General features: G+C 43.0%; 1 protein-coding gene across 1 annotated transcript in view; it reads right to left on the reverse strand.

Annotated features, from left to right (window-relative positions):
- The window catches only part of rngtt (RNA guanylyltransferase and 5'-phosphatase), a 289,586-nt gene that overhangs the window by 255,231 nt on the left and 16,368 nt on the right, over nt 1-17,987 (reverse strand). Inside the window, exons 2-4 of the mRNA XM_033020853.1 lie at nt 12,195-12,304; nt 9,167-9,270; nt 870-958 (exon numbers count right to left, since the gene is read on the reverse strand). Coding sequence (XP_032876744.1) covers nt 870-958; nt 9,167-9,270; nt 12,195-12,304 — 303 coding nt within the window. The remainder of the gene's footprint in view (nt 1-869; nt 959-9,166; nt 9,271-12,194; nt 12,305-17,987) is intronic.

Genomic DNA, 17,987 nt, shown 5'->3' on the forward strand with positions numbered 1-17,987 from the left:
ATAATGGCTTCTTTGACTTTCATTGGCACAACTTTGGTCCTCATGTTGATAAACAGCGATAAAAATGTCCAAACGTGATGGAAAGACTGGAGGAAAGACTAGGTGCTGAGACCTCTCTTGTACCTGCATTAAGGAGGCAATTAAACACGCCTCAGAAATTACAAACGCCTGTGAAGCCATGTGTCCCAAACATTATGGTGCCCTGAAATGCGGGGACAATGTATAAACACAGCTGTAATATCTACATGGTGAAACCAAAATATATAAAAATACCCTTTAATAAAATCTGACAATGTGCACTTTAACCACATGTGATTTTTTTTCTATTACAAATCTCAAATTGTGGAGTACAGAGTCAAATAAATAAATGATGGGTCTTTGTCCAAAACATTATGGAGGGCACTGTATGTGCATTAACTCTGTCTAATCCTCTCATGATCTTATGCTCTTCAATAAGATCATCCCGCATCTTCCTACGCTTCAGGAAATAAAGCCCCATCCTGCTCAACCTCTCCCTATAGCTCAGGCCCTCGAATCCTGGCAACATCCTCGTACATCCTGTCTGCACCCTTCAAGCGTAACAACATCTTTCCTATAACAGGGTGACCAAAACTGAACACAATACTCCAAATGTGGCCTCACGAATGTCCTGTACAACTGCAACATGATCTCCCAACTTCTATGCTCAATACTCTGATGATTTCTTCAAGTCCATACATCACACACGTCAATTGCTTCCATCTTGCTCATGTGTACCTCCCACTTTTTAAATGTATATTTTCCCTTCTAGATACAGAGAATTATAAAGCAACACATTTTCAAACAAAAGGAAAATACAATATACCCATATTTGTTTCTTCAGTACGTACCTATTAATTCCATGGGATGCTGAAGTATGAAATGTTCACATAATCGGATGAACATACTCGTTATTTCTTCAGTGGGGCACTCAGCATGTCTAAATGAAACAAAATTAAAATCTAGTCATAATACTTCACTTGACGTAGCTGCATAAACAAGTCTACTGGGTTTTTTTTAAGTAAATTCCAAGGCTTTCGGAGTCAACCCAAGTTTTAACAAAGATACGTTCCTAGATGCACATCATATATATTCAAACAGGCCAGGCAGCATCTATAGAAATAGAGAAACAACAAGTAACATTGCAGGTTGATGATATTTCAGAACTGATGGAATGTCATCAACTGAAAACAGTCACTGTTTCTTCACAAATGATGCCTGTCCTTGTGCCCAGTACGTTAACATTTTTATTTCAGATACCCAGAGGTTGCAGTTTTCTCTGTTCCGAAGTTACATACGTTTACTTTTCTTAAATACTTGCACAGAGTAAGATTCTATTGCATTGGTTATTTTGTAGTTTTGGTTGCAGTGCTTTTAGTCCTGGTAATTTGAAATGATAAGGAGATACTGCTATCTGGTGGCAATTAAAGGTTACTACAGCATTCCATGTCTTGATGGCTGGGAACTTGCATTCATACCATTGTTAATGTAGGAGTTACTTAACAGAGTGTCAAGTGTTACTTTAACAGAATCACAATCACATGAGTGTTAAAACAAAGTCATTTCTGGGATATTATAGCAGATACTAAAAAAAAAAGGGTTTTAAGACCATCAAGCGAGGGAAATAGGCAAAGAGAAGTACCCAGGAATTTTGCATCTTAGCACCTGGCAATTGAATATATCATTTACAACAGCAGAGCAGTTAAAATCAAGCATGAACAAGAGCCCAGAGTCCATGGGATTAGAGATTTTGAGAGATTATGGCTGTGGACAGACAGTTTTGAAAACAGCAATGAGAATTTTAAACCTGAAACACTGATTTAAGTGACACCCAGGTAATGCATGAATGGGACACAAAAACACAAATCCTTGCCTAGCATTCAAGTTTTAATCAACGATAACATTTACGATTTATGAGCATGTTGCCAGGACTCGTGGGTCTGAGCTATAGGGAGAGGGGTAGAGCGCAGGAAAATGAGAGGTGATCTGAGGTGCACAAAATCATGAGAGGAATCGATCGGGTAAACGCACAGATTCCCTTGCCCAGAGTAGGGGAATCGAGAACCGTAAAAGAGTGGCTAGGGAGAGAATGAGTCCCCTTAAAGATCAACATAGCTGTCAATGTGTGGAGCCACAGGAGATGGACGGGACTTTTACTATGGGGAAAATCATAGAGGTTAAGGAATGAGTTGTGATATATTGGACCATATACAAAAGACCATATACAGGAGGTATTGGTAATCTCAAAAATTTACGTTAAAATATTGAAAGACTAGGCTTTTTGAGCTAATAAAACATTGAAGTACATTAAGTCAACAAAATTACATAAAAACAAAAGTTTTCTGAATCGGTCACCAGAAGAATTGGCGAGAGCAGGGTGGTATCCATGTCTACATAGACTTTAGTAGGGGTTTTGACAATGTTCTGCACAGTAGGCCAATCTGGAAGGTTAGAGATCACGCGAGACCCAGGGAGAACTAAATAATTTGATTCATAACTGGCTTGATGGTAGGAAATTGAGGGTGATGTTGGAAGATGTTTTTCAGACTGGAGGACCGTAACTAGTGGTGTGCCCATTGTTGTTCATATTTATATAAATGATTTGGATGAGAATGTACAAGGCATGGTTAGCAAGTTTCCGAATGACACTAAGATAGGTGGTATTGTAGGCAGTGGCGGCTATCAATTTTGGAATGTCAAACCTGGATAGGACTGTCATAATGAGCAACAGGGTCCTAGCGAATATGTTGTAGAACAGCTTGGCACAAAGTACATACTTCTCTGAAAATGGCATCACTAGCAGTTAGCATGGTGAAGAATATGTTTGCAATACTAGCCTTCATCGGTCCCTCCTTGCTCATCAGCTTTCCTCTTCATTTACAGCTTTTCTTAAAGTGCTTCTCCTAAAAGCATTATTTATAATATGCCAAATTCTGACCCATTTCTACAAGCAGACCTTGATCAAGTCTATTTATCAATAATGACAACCCAGATCAAAACTGTATATTACATCCTCTTTTAGCTTTTGTGCATATTTCTCCACATCAACCCTGCATCGTTAGCACAATACTTAAAGCTGAATCAGATCATCTTGTGTAACTTTGAACTTCAAACATTAAATGAATAACATCTTGATCCAGAATGCTATCAGGAGAGCTATACTCACATTGTAATTTCAATCCGCAAAACCTTACAACATTGATGCACAAGTTCATGGTACATATCTTCTCTCGCTACCATTTGAAAATAATTTGTAATATCTATTTCAACCCCCCCCCACATTTTCCTCACTCCTATAATATTCACACCGATTCACATTGCATTTTTCTAGGTTAAAATGTAAAAAAATGTAAATTGATGCAACACTGTCATCAGTTTATCGGAAAGTAAATATGCAGGTACCTGAAAGTAAACATGCAGGTACAGCAAGCAGTGAAGAAAGCTAATGGCATGTTGGTCTTCATACCGAGAGGATTTGAGTATAGGAGTAACAAGGTCCTTCTGCAGTTGCACAGGGCCCTGGTGAGACCACATCTGGAGTATTGTGTGCAGTTTTGGTCTCCTAATTTAAGGAAGGACATCCATGCTATTGAGGGAGTGCAGCGTAGGTTCACGAGGTGAATCCCTGGGATGGCGGGACTGTCATATAAGGAAAGATTGGAAAGACTGGGCTTGTATTCACTGGAATTTAGAGGGATGAGAGGGTATATTTGCGAAACATATAAAATTATAAAAGAACTGGGCAAGCTAGATGCAGGAAATGTTTTCCCAATGTTGGGGGAGTCCAGAACAAGGCATCACAGTCTAAGAATAAAGGGGAGCATTTAAAACGGAGATGAAAAACTTTTTCACCCAGAGAGTTGTGAATTTGTGGAATTCTCTGCCACAGAAGGCAGTGGAGGCCAATTCACCGGATGAATTTAAAAGAGGTAGATAGAGCTCTTGGGGATAGCGGAATCAAGGGGTATGGGGGGGGGGGGGGGGGGGGGGGGGGGGGGGGGGGGGGGGGAAGGCAGGCACGGGTTACTGATTGTGGATGATCAGCCATGATCACAATGAATGGCGGTGCTGGCTCAAAGGGCCGAATGGCATCCCCCTACACCTATTTTTTATGTATCTATGAATAATACCCAGGGTTACAAATGTATTCTTCTTGCTTACTGACGCAAGAATGCTATGCATAAACCACTGCTCAAACTGTCTTCTAAAATCAATGAAGCAGGAAATTGAAAATACTTATTTTCTTCTAACTGACCAAATACCATTCAACTCTTTTTCAAATTAACTTTTATTTTTCTCAACGTATTCAATATTGGTAAATTTCAATTCATTGGACTTGTTTTCCCACTTCTTCACACAAAATGTAATTAAAGTACATTTTAAAACTCAACCTTTAACTTCTTACAATTTTTGCAACTTTCGTATAAAACTGCAATGCAAAAATACATATGTAGCTCCACCCAGCAGCAAGATTAGGTACTGCAGCTTCATATTAGATATCAAAGCATCAAAATAATGGTGCACTTTGGGGGGTTGCGAGGGTGGTGGCAAAGATCAGATTGACCTTGGAAACTATTCAGAGTGTTACTCACACAAAACATATTACTTTAACCATATATAGCCAGGCCTTCATATTTCAGCACGTAAATCAAAATATTAATAACAGCCTAACTTACATTCAGATTGCTGCAAAAAAAATCTAAAAAGTGACATATTTAAAATGCTGGGAATTACGACGTATGTTGGTGTTTTGCTGATAACATTTCACCCTTTTTAGATTCTAAAAATCAAGACAAGTCTGGGCTTTTATCAAAATAGCACACCATCACCGCTTTAAAACGATTCATTTCTTTACAATCATAGTTAATGCCTAGTAATTAGAATAAATTCACCACCTTCAGAGCGATCACCAACCTTGCACAACATTAATTGGCCATTCAACTCTTTGGACACAAAATAACCATCACCTTTGGAACAATCTACCTCAGTGTAAACCCTTGATCTTTGACCGGACTTTACTGGCTTTATCTTGAACTAAATGTTACTCGCGTTATTCCCTTTATCGTGTATCTGTGCACGGTGAATGTCTCGATTGTAATCACGTAATGTCTTTCCGCTGACTGGTTAGTTTGCAACAAAAGCTTTTCACTGTAGCTCGGTACACGTGACAATAAACTAAACTTTGAGAATTTCCAAATCAGACCTTCGAAGTCTGGTATTAAAGAAACTGTTTGCCTGAGAAGTACTACACTTCAACTCACCACTGCCACCTCAAGTCTGATTCCTGTTCAGGACTAAATTTTCCAAATATAGTTTGGTTTGATAAGAGTCAGGGACACTGGTAACCTTGCAGATTTAAAAATACAATTAAAAAAAAATTTCTACTGATGGTAGACAAAAATGCGGGAGAAACTCAGCGGGTGAGGCAGCATCTATGCAGCGATGGAAATAGACAACGTTTCGGGTCGAGACCCTTCTTCAGACTGATGTGAATGCGGGGGCGGGAAGAAGAAAGGAAGAGGCGGAGACAGTGGGCTGATGGAGAGCTGGGAAGGGGAGGAGAAAGCCGGGACTACCTGAAATTAGAGAAGTCAATGTTCATACCACTGGGGTGTAAACTGCCTAAGCGAAATACGAGGTGCTGCTCCTCCAATTTACGGTGGGCCTCACTCTGGCCATGGAGATGGCCCAGGACAAAAAAGTCAGATTTGGAATGGGAATTGAAGTGCTGAGCCACCGAGAGATCAGGTTGGTTACTGTGAACCAAGCGGAGGTGTTGGACAAAGCGATCGCCAAGCCTAAGCTTGGTCTCACCGATGTAGAACAGCTGTCACCTAGAGCAGCGGATGCAATAGATGAGGTTGGAGGAGGTGCAGGTGAACCTCTGCCGCACCTGGAACGACTGCTTAGGTCCTTGGATGGAGTCGAGGGGGGAGGTAAAGCGACAAGTGTAGCATTTCCTCCAGTTGCAAGGGAAAGTACCAGGAGAGGGGGTGGTTTGGGTGGGAAGGGACGAAGTGATCAGGGAGTTACGGAGGGAACGGTCTCTGCGGAAAGCAGACAGGGGAGGAGATGGGAAGATGTGGCCAGTGGTGGAATCCCGCTGGAGGTGGCGAAAATGTTGGAGGATTATTTGTTGTATGTGGCGGCTGGTAGGGTGGAAGGTGAGGACAAAGGGGACTCTGCCCTTGTTACAAGTGGGGGGGGGGGATGGGGAGTGAGAGCAGAGTTACGGGTATTGAAGAGACCCTGGTGAGAGTCATCTATAGTAGAAAAGGGGAACCCCCATTCCCTGATGAATGAGGACATCTCCGATGCCCTGGTGTGGATCACCTCATCCTGGGTGCAGATGCGGCGTAGACGGAGGAATTGGGAGTAGGGGATGGAGTCCTTACACAAAGCAGGTTGGGAAGGAGTGTAGTCCAGATAGCCTTGGGAGTCAGTGGGTTTAGTGAGTCACTAGATGTCGGTCAGTAGTCTATGAAGAAGAGTCTCAACCCGAAACGTTGCCTATTTCCTTCGCTCCATAGATGCTGCCTCACCCGCTGAGTTTCTCCAGCATTTTTGTCTACCTTCGATTTTCCCGCATCTGCAGTTCCTTCTTAAACATTTCTACGGATGGAATTCCTTTCCAAAGAAGCAAGACTGGGAATTCCTCATCTTCTTCTCCCCAGATGCACAGCGGTTCTGCAGCAATCAAAATAGGGGAACCCTTCAGTCCATGGTGGACGCCAATTCCCTTGCCCTAAGCTGATGCCTGGAACATCTAGATAAATCAGATATTTCCAATTACTATTTAATAACAAAGTTCTGCCTTCAGCACAACAGTCCTAACTAAACTCATCTCCAAACTCCTAAGCCTAGAAGTCAGAATCCAGCTCTGCATCTGGATCCTTAACTACCTGACCCTTAGACCACAATCGGCGAGGATAGGCAACCAAACATCCCCCACAATAATTTTCAATTACAGCGCTTCACAAAGACACATTCTAAATCACTTATGATACTTCCTATACATTCACTACCGAGCGGAAAAATTCTGCTCTAACTCCATTTACAAGTTTGCAGATGACACCGCCATAATAAACTGGAGCTCAAACAATCAAAGTCAAAGTCGCCTTTATTGTCAATCAGACCTTTCAGTCTGAACGAAATGTTGTTGCCTTGCAGTCATACATATAGTAAAAATGACAAAAACACACAATAAACACAAATTAACATCCACCACAGTGAGTTCACCAGGCACCTCCTCACTGTGATGGAAGGCAAAAATCTTAGTCTTTGTCTCTTCCCTCCTTATTCTCCCTCTGCGCCGAGGCGATTCAGGCTTCGGAAGTTGAGACCCCGCCGGGCGATGGCAAGTCAGTCCCGCGGCTGAATCCAAGCACCGCGAACGGGCCGGTTCAAACTCCGCGGCCCGGGGCGGTTGAAGCTGCCGAAGCTGCCGCCCTCCAGACCAGCAGACGAAGCTGTTGTTGCGGGAGTTCCGGAAAATAGGTCACCAACCTGTGACCTGCGAGCTCACGACGATGTCGTCCACCGTGGCCGCTCCTCCGAGGTTGGGCCGCCGCTGCTACCGAAACGCCAATGACATGAATTTAGGAAGGAGAGAAATTAAGGGTCTCTACTCGTTGCAGTTTAGAAGGATGAGGGGGAACCTCATTGAGACTTACTTACTTGCCTGGATACAGTGGATGTGGAGAGGATGTGGGAGAGTCTGGACTAGAGGTCATAGCCTCAGAATTAAAGGACATTCCTTTAAGAAGTTGAGGAGGATTTTCTTCAGTCAGAGGATGGTGAATCTGTGGAATTCTTTGCCACAGAGGATGTGCAGGCCAAGTCACTGGACATTAAGGCAGAGATAGATCGATTCTTGATTAGCACGGGTGTCAGAAGCGATGGGGGGGAGGCGGGGGGGGCAGGAGGATGGGGTTAGGAGGGAGAGATGGATCAGCCTTGATTGAATGGCAGAGTAGGCTTGATGGACCGAATGACCTAATTCTGCTCCTATCATTTATGACCTCAGAATTAGGTCTCCTTTAGGAAGGAGATGAGGAGGATGGTGAATTTGTAGAATTAATTGCCACAGAAGACTGTGGACGCCAAGTCAATGGATATTGTTAAGGCAGAGATGGATAGATTCTTGATTAGTACAGGTGTCAGGGGTTATGGGGAGAAGGCAGGAAAATGAGGTTAGGAGAGATAGATCAGCCATGATTGAATGCCAGAGTAGACGTGATGGGCCGAATGGCCTAATTCTGCTCCTATCACGTGAACATGGTGTCAAGCAAACAACCGCTCCCTCAATGTCAGCAAGACAAAGGAGATAGTTATTGACTGCAGGGAGCAAGGTGATGCACACACTCTAGTCAGCATCAACGGTGCCGAATTCAAGATAGTCAAAAGCCTTCACGTTCCTCGGCATAAGTTTCCCCAATTTGATCTGGACCAACACATTTAAGCTATGGCCAAGAAATCACACCATTGAAGCTACAGCCACGAAAGACCAACGCTTGCTTCCTCAGAAGGAAATTCGGCATGTCTCCAACGACTCTTACCAACTTCTGCAGATGCGCTGTAGAGAGCATACTATTGGGATGGACCACTGTTTGGTTTGACACTAGCTCTGCCTAAAACCACAAGAAATTGCAGAGATTTGTAGATGCAGCCCAGCTCAACATACAATGAGCAAAGCTTAGAAGGATGTGGAATTAATGCAGTCAAGTGAGATTAATGAAGATGGGCATGATAGTCAACATCGTCACAGTTTTCCATACTGTACAAAAGTATAGAAAAGTATAGTTTAGAAACTCTCAGTACCTATTTATATATTTCTGGATATCTTTATCTCATACTCTATTTTTCTTTCCTTGTTCAAATCTTAGTCAATTGTTGCCGTTTGATATATTCTGTCCAATCATCTGGTCTGCTGTCTATAGTTGCACAATTTTATTGTGTTTTCTTCACGTTTGATACATTCTTGTACTTTTCTGATTAAGTGCAAATGGCTATCCTTTTCTTGGAATATTCTATCATTGGAAAGTATCTCTTCGGTGCGTTTTAAAAGGTCATCTTTTAAACCATAAACCATTCAAAATCCAAAGATAAAGTAACTTTTACAACAAAAATTAAATACCTACTGACTTACCCTTTGCACTGTAGTTTAAAATATTTAATTCCTTCTTTCTCTATTTCAGCTCTGTCATAAAATCTGCTTGTGTTTGTTAAATCAACCAAGAATCCCATGTTCACCTAAAAGAAACACACAGAAAATGTTGAATACTCAAATTATTTTGGCATTCCACAACTAAATCATACAAAAAACCCCCCAGAATTTATACCCAATGACATTTTCCAATTTTAGCTGATTCCTGCAATATTTCTGAAGAATGATCTGGCGTACATCACTTTATTTAACCTTTTCCCCCCCATAGAAGATCATAGAACAGTACACCACAGGAACAGGCCCTTCAGCCCACAATGTTTGTATCGAACATGATGCAGCTGAACTGGTCTCATTTGCCTGTACATGATCCATAATCCTTCCATTCCCTGCACTTACATGTGCCTATCCAAAAGCCTCTTAAAAACCACTGTCATAACTGACTCCATCACCACATGTTCCAAGCCCCCACCAACCTCTGTAAAAAATCTTTCCCCCTCTCACCTTATAGCCGTGCCCTCTGGTGTTGGACAATTCCACATTGGGTAAAAAGGTTTTACCCTATCTGTGCCTCTCATAATTTTATATACTTCTATCAAATCTCCCCTCAACGTCCGATCCTTCATAGAAAACAATCCAAGTTTATCCAATCTCTCCCTGTAGCTGAAATCCTCTAATCCAGGCAGTATTCTGGGAAACCTCCTCTGCACCCCCTCCAAAGCTCCCACGTCTTTCCTGTAATGGGGCAAATGCAGGCTAACCAAAGTCCAATAGAGCTACATCATGACTTCCTGACTTTTATTTTCAATGCCCCTAGCAATGATGGCAAACATATAACATATCACATGTTACCACCTATCTACTTGTGCTGCCACCTTTAGTGAGCATGAAACATGGAAACATAGAAAATAGGTGCAGGAGTAGGCCATTCGGCCCTTTGAGCCAGCACCGCCATTCAACATGATCATGGCTGACCATCCAGAATCAGTACCCTGCTTTCTCCGCATATCCCTTGATTCCGTTAGCCCTAAGACCTATATCCAACTCTCTCTTGAATACATCCAATGAATTGGCCTCCAATGGCTTCTGTGACAGAGAATTCCATAGATTTACAACTCTCTGGGTAAAAACGTTTTTCCGTACTCATCTCAGAGGGCAAGAACTTGGACTCCAAGATCCCTCTGCACATGAATACTGTTATGGGTCTTGCCATTAACTGTATATTCTCTCCTTACATTCAACCTCCAAAAATGCAACACCTCGCACTTGCTCAGGTTAATTTCATCTGCCATTTCTCCATCTATTTCTGCAGCTGATCTAAATCCCGCTTCTGACACACTACCTCACTGTCTGCAACTCCTCCAATTTTGGTGTCGTCAGCAAGCTTACTCACCAACCCATCTACATTAATGTCCACATCCATAGGCACAAAATATGAACAGGCTTTGGACAAGCAAACAGACCCGCCCACAAAACCCTCCCGCCATCACTTACACATCCCACCTTTCCTATCATGTGGTCCCCAAATCCCAGTGGAACATCTTCCCACATTCTCAGATAATTCCCAGCCTAAACCACACTTCAATCCATTTTCCCAAAGCACTCATCTGGCCCTGCTCTCCATCAATCCGCTCCCACACACCTTGTTCACAGCCCATGCAATAAAGAGCCCTGCTATTAAGAGTAAGCATGTTATATGTTTAGAAGGAATGGATGATGTTTCTGGTCGAACGCCACCCATTCCTTCTCTCCAGAGATGCTGCCTGTCCCGCTAAGTTACTCCAGCATTTTGTGTCTATCTTCAGGGTAAACCAGTGTTTGCAGTTCCTTCCTACACATTTTATTTGTTTAGTTATTATTCATCATTGATGTCAGTTTTTCAATGCTGCCTTGTGAAAGTCGCCATCTTGAAAATGAGACATTACTTTTAAGATTCAGGTGGGTATAGGATCCTATTCATGGTATAAATAGCAACGTATCCCATGCTATGAAACACCTATCCATAGTATGGGATCCTATCAAAGAGCAACAATTATCCCTCAACCAATACCTCTAAGTCTAATCTTGAACACGATTGAGTTCTATGGGTTACACAAACAGGATGACATATCAAAACACTGATAAATACATTTAAAATAAAGTTGCTCGGGGTGCTCGAGGAAACAAGCGCAATTCTTTATCCACTTTTTGTTCCCTGTAAACAAAAGCTGCAAGTTTAAATGATAAAAATCTCTTTTTTATTGTGAATTTTTCAAAAATTGGTTCATTAGGTTATTCCTGCTGCAGGATCTGCCAAATTTCAATTACCTCAGACTTTTAATGAATGAATGAATAAGTTTATTGGCCAAATATGTACAAATACAAGGAATTTGCCTTGGTGCTCTGCTCGCAAGTAACAACATTAAACAATTAAGAATAAAACATAAAAACATTAAGAATAAAAGTTTAAACATGTGAATGAAATAAAATACTACAGCAAAAGGAGGCTACAGACTTTTGGTTATTGAGTAGAGTTACTGCGCGTGGAAAAAAAGCTGACAGTCCGGAGTCACCTTCCAGAGGGAAGTGCTTCAAAGAGTTTGTGGCCAGCGTGAGAGGGGTCAGAGATGATCTTACCCATTCACTTCCTGGCCCTTGCAGTGTACAGTTCGTCAATGGGGGGGGAAGGTTGCAGCCAAGAAACTTCTTAGCTGATCGAACGATTTGCTGCAGCCTCCGGATGTCGTGCTTGGTGGCTGAGCCAAACCAGACCATGATGGAGAAGGTGAGGACAGACTCTATGATGGCAGTATAGGATTGGACCATCAATGCCTGTGGCAGATTGTCTGCCACATCTTTGGACCATCATTGCCTGTGGCATCTTCATTAATGTCTTTCCTTAGCTGGTTGGCATTGGAACTGCAGTGTTCCTATTTTATTTATGTGTTTCCAATTTAAAATACAATTTCCTGTCATCAATTTAATCTGCGCCATGAAAGAGCAACACGGTTAAGATTTATGTTTAGTTCCTTACCTTTAAACTTTTTAGATAGTTTGAAAGCATACTAGGATGAAATCGATTCTCTTCAGGAACTTGATCATTGTATTTTGCTCCCAACATAGTTTTCAAAGGCAAAAACTTTCCTGCAAAATAATCAGAGAAAACCAAACTAAGTTGTTGAAGCACACAAGTGGAGGTTATAAAGTTCACACTTTTTGCATCTCTGATCTGATCAGATTAGAGGACAAGAGACTTGGAACTGTCGATGGAAGAGAAACAGCTAGTCTTTGCTGTGATTGTGAACTCCACTTAGCTAAAATTGCTTCTCTCTGTATCTAAACTGAAATTATATCCTTTCATCCACCATCATCATCATCAATGTCTTCCCCCTCCCCACCCTACATCAGTCTGAAGAAGGGTTTCGGCCAGAAACGTTGCCTATTTCCTTCGCTCCATAGATGCTGCTGCACCCGTTGAGTTTCTCCAGCACTTTTGTCTATCATCAATGATCTTCACTGGTCTCCGATCACGTAGTCTCCAACAACTAATGCTCCTAATTATTATTCCAACAAAATACACACTGCTTTTTACCCTTTGACAAATATTCTGTTCATGTGGATGAAACCTTCAGTATTTGATTCCCTTCTTCGTCCCACGTAATCTCTTACTCTTGGTTTGCAAACAATCCCTTACCGCACACGAGTACTCAAAAGTTGTCTGCCCCTCATTCCCTTAAGAATCAACTCAGGCAGAAATTGAGTGAAATGGAATGGCCAACTAGTACATTGTCGAGAAATGTCTTTGTATTGGTTGTTCTGCTCCTCAGAGACCTCATGTTATAGAAAAATCACATTCTAAAGAATTGAGTCAATGTAGGAAATGGTATTAAGTACCAGAGTGTTTCAGACACATGATAACTAAATAACATTTCCTGCAGGGCTTTAGGAAAAAAAATCAAAGCAATGTTTACTTTTGTCACTGCAAGCTAAAAATGCTGAAGACTACGTTACATTGTTTAATGGAACATGGATACACAAATGTCAATAGAGTGAGGTTACATAGAAACATAGAACATAGGAAAAATAGGTGCAGGAGTAGGTCATTTGGCCCTTCAAGCCAGCACTGCCATTCAATATGATCATGGCTGATCATCTAAAATCAGTACCCCGTTCCTGCTTTTTCCCCATATCCGTTGATTCCTTTAGCCCTGAGAGCTAAATTTAACTCTCTTGGAAAAAGTCCAGTGAATTGACCTCCACTGCCTTCTGCGGCAGAGAATTCCAGATTCACAACTCACTGGTTGAAGAAATGTTTCCTCATCTCAGTCCTAAATGGCCTTCCCTTCTTCTTAAACTATGACCCCTAGTTCTGGACTCTCCCAACATCGGGAATATTTTTCCTGCATTAAGCCTGTCCAATCCTTTAAGAGTGTTATATGTTTCTATAAGATTCCCTCTCATCCTTGTAAATTCCAGTGAATACAAGCCCTTCTTTCATCATATGTCATCCAGGAATTAATCTGGTGAACCTACACTGCGATAGCGATAATGTCCTTCCTCAAATTAGGAGACCAAAATTTCACACAATATTCCAGGTGCGGTCTCACCAGGGCCCTGTACAACTGCAGTAGGACCTCCTTGCTCCTAAACCCAAATCCTTTCGCAATGAAGGCCAACATGCCATTAGCTTTCTTCAGTGCCTGCAGTACCTGCACGCTTACTTCAGTGTAGGAAAGAACTGCAGATGCTGATTTAAATCTAAGATAGACACAAGATGCTGGAGTTACTCAGCAGAACAGGCAACATCTCGGGAAAGAAGGAATGGGTGACGTTTCGGGTCGAGACCCTTCTTCAGACTGATGTCAGGGGAGTGGGCGGGACAGATAAAACGTAATCGGAGACAGCAAGACTGATACAAGAACTGGGAATGGGGAGGGGATGGAGGGAGATGGAAAGCAACGGCTATTTGAAGTTAGAGAAGTTAATGTTCATACTTCCAAAGTGCAAAATACCCACGCAAAATATAAGGTGCTGTTCCTCCAATTTGCGCTGGGCCTCACTCTGTCAATGGAGGAGGCCCAGGACAGAAAGGTCTGATTGGGAATGGGAGGGTGAGTTGAAGTGCTGAGCAACCGGGAGATCAGGTAGGTTATGGCGGACTGAGCGAAGGTGTTCAGCGGAAAGATCGCCGAGCCTGCGCTTGGTCTCACCGATGAACAGAAGTTGACACCTGGAACAGCGGATACAGTAGATGAGGTTGGAGGAGCTGGAAGTGAACCTCTGCCTCACCTGAAAGGACTGTCGGGGTCCTTGGAATCGAGGGGGGGAGGTAAAGGGACAGGTGTTGCATCTCCTGCGGTTGCAGGGGAAAGTACCTGGGGAGGGGGTGGTTTGGGTGGGAAGGGACAAGTTGACCAGGGAGTTGCTGAGGGAACGGTCTCTGAGTCCGACACCGAGATCCTGCTGAAAATGGGCAGCCGCCGGCCCTGCTCGAAATCAGTCGATTCGGAGCGGCTGCTGCTGGAGTAATCCTGGTCATAGAGAGAGTCTGCAGACGGGCTCCTGCCGGCCATGGGCGGACCTGGCGCCCGCAGGAGCTGCTGTTGGTGGTGCTGGCGGCAGCAGCAACCTCCTCCCCCTCCCTTGTACAGCCCCAAGTCCGGGCCAGCTCCAACTCCAGGTCGGGGCTGAAGGCAGCCCGCAGCACGGCACAGTCGAGAGCCGGGCCGGAGGAGGCTGAGCCCAGGCTGACGCTCTGGCCAGGGCCCTCACTCCTCCTCGGGGTTGTGGATAAAGTGGCAGCGGGTACCGTTGGGGCAGAAGCCGGTGGTGTGCAAGGTACGTCTTGTACTTGGGATGGCGGCTGAGGGATAGCAGGGGCGAACTGACACTTGTTGCCGTAGCGGCCCATTGGGGAGCGGGTTCTTCTGCAGTTGGAGCGGGGTTGGGCTGGAGTTGGCGCTGGCTGTGGGTTCTCCGTGCCGGTGGTGGGCTGGGAGGGCAGTGTCACGTCGGTCTGGACGTCTCCGGCCGCCCCCCGGGCAGGGATGGGACACGCAAGTGGGGGGGGGGTGGCTGAACTGCGGACGGTCCTGGCTGCGGATGAGAGCCGGTCCAGTAATCCCCCCCCCCCCCCCCCCCCCCCCCCCGCCCAGTATCTCCTACCACCCTCCCGGTCTCCCACTGAAAAAAGACAAACAAAAAAATAAATTTGGACCCGAACTGTACTCACTGAATCTACAGCGCTTAGTTTGATTTTTATTTATAGCGTTTGATCTTTGACAAATCCCATGATTCCTTGCGTTTTTCAGAATACTAAACTCACTCATTGGCTTGGTATGAATGTAAAATTGTCCCTAGTGTGTGTAGGAAGCGGGGATGTGCGGGGATCGCTGGTTGGCGTGGACTTGGTGGGCCGAAGGGCCCGTTTCCGCGCTGTATCTCTAAACAAAAATAAAACTAAACAATCCAAGCGGCCTCATTGTATCCTCATCGCAGCTCACACTGGTACCCAGTTTTGTGTCACCCGCAAACGTGGAGATGTCACATTTATTCCCTCATTAAACCGTTAATTCATATTGTAAATAACTGGGGTCTCAGCACCGTGCCTTGCGGCACCCCACTAGTCATTGCCTGCCATTCATGCCCCCCATGACCACATTGAATTGTGGTGCTGGCTCGAAGGGCTGAAGGGCCTACTCCTGCACCTATTGTCTATTCTGAAAAGGACCCGTTAATTCCTAATCTTCATTTCCTGTCTGCCAATCAGTTCTCTATCCGTCAATACCCTACCTTGTAGGTATGTTGCAAAACTTACCTTCAGCGGCACTGCAGTTCTGCCGCTGCCCGTGATCGCGACTTTGGCGCCTTTGAGGGGGGGGACGGGTTTAAAACGAGATTTTCTCTAAGCTGTTGATATCGATGTTGTTCAGCCTACTTAGTTGCTGACGAAAAATCGCTGCGAGGTTCGTTCGCTGCAGGTATTTTTAAACTAAATTGGGTTATTTAATTGTTATAGTAGTTTAAAAATAACTCTCTAAAGCCGCGAACCCCGACAACGGGACGGATCTCATGTAGGGGACAAGGCAAGGTAGGTTGTTTATTTTTACATTGAAAAGGGCTTATTAAGATCCCTTTATACAAAATGTTATGTTGTGTGTAGCTGACTTGGGGGCCCATTCAATCCCGCAGTATCTTTCATGCCGACATGGGGTACAGATTCACCGCAATGGCAGCGTTCTAAACCAGCGCTATCCACAGAATCCCACTGGCAAGCTGATTTAAATGGCCATTAATTTACAGCAATTGAACACTAATCCCTTCCACTTGGCCTATAAATTAATGTCAATGAGATTTAAAAATCATGTTTTATTGTGAGTTCTTGTGTGAATGTTCTTTGGACACTTAGGCTATTAAAAAATGTTAATCTTTCCTTAAGAAATGGATAGATGTTTAGATCTAGTAATTGAATTTTGGAATTAGCTACAATGGGTAACTAACTAATTATATGCTTTAATTTCAGGTCATCCAAGTAAGATTGTTTAATATTTGTTTCTGAATGCTTCAATCTATAATAACTGAAAATTTATTTCAGTTCTCTTAATTTAAAAAAAAGTTATGGGCTTTAGACTGTCCTCGATCACAGCTTTTGAGTTAAGTCAATGGAAAATCAATAGGGAACAAGATATTAATTTCCGAGTATGAAAATGGCTATAACTTTTTAATACAGTATAACATTTTTAATACTGAAGATATGAAAGTGAATTAGGTGTCAAATTAAACTTCTTTTTATGCTTTATCTCTTGGGATAAATTGCAGACTTGATTTTTTAAATCTCAAAATTTTGTAACATTGCTATACCTTGTGTGGGACCTTGTCAAAGGCTTTTTGAAAGTCCAGATACACCATATCCATTGGCTCTCCCTTATCCATTCTACTTGTTATTTCCTCAAAAAATTCCATAAGATTAGTCAAGCATGATTTCCCCTTTATAATTCCATGCTGACTTTGACCGATCCTGTCACTGCTTTCTAAGTTGCTTGTCAAGTTTTGGTTAAAGTAGCAGTGTTCTCAAGAGACAATGGTGCATGATTACTGCTGGTGGAGAGGGGAGGATTACATGGAATCCCCCCTTCCCACCCCCTCTCCATACCATTTAACTCCAATTTTTTCTGCTTGTAAATCTCCAAAGTAATTTTTAAGTGGTTCTCTGTGGTTAAGTGGTTGCCGATTGAAATTGCATTATAATCAATTTTCCCCACGTCTTGCAAATCATGTTCCCTAATTCATCACCGTATTATATTCAATTTGTGCTATGGAACCACATTTCACAGCAGAACTTCCTATGCGTTACAATGAAAAATGTGTAGGGAGATCACAGAGAGCTCTAAAAATAATTATGGTCGTAATAGCAGTGATTTTAACTTCCCTCATATTGACTGGGAATCCCATAGTACAAAGGGCTTGGATGGGATGGAATGTCCAGAAAACTTTGGCAAACAATCTCTGGAGGGCCCTACTTGAAAGGTCACAACATTACACCTGTATGGGAACAATGTTGTACAAGTGACTAAAACATCAGATGGGGAACTCATTTTGATCAGTGATCAAGATTCCATGGAAGCAGTTATGGAAAAGATAGAACCAGCCCACGAGTTAAAGTCTCAAACTGGGGAAGACAAATGTTGAAAGTATTAGGCAGGAATTTGTAGAGGTTGACTGGGAGAGAATATACTCCATTTAGGATCAGCGTGATCATCTGAGTCGAGTCACAGGAGATGGGCCAGCTTTTAAATGAAGAGTTTTCATCTGCATTTACTGAGACGGT

Source organism: Amblyraja radiata, chromosome 5 (assembly GCF_010909765.2).
Source record: "Amblyraja radiata isolate CabotCenter1 chromosome 5, sAmbRad1.1.pri, whole genome shotgun sequence".
Lineage (NCBI taxonomy): Eukaryota > Metazoa > Chordata > Chondrichthyes > Rajiformes > Rajidae > Amblyraja > Amblyraja radiata.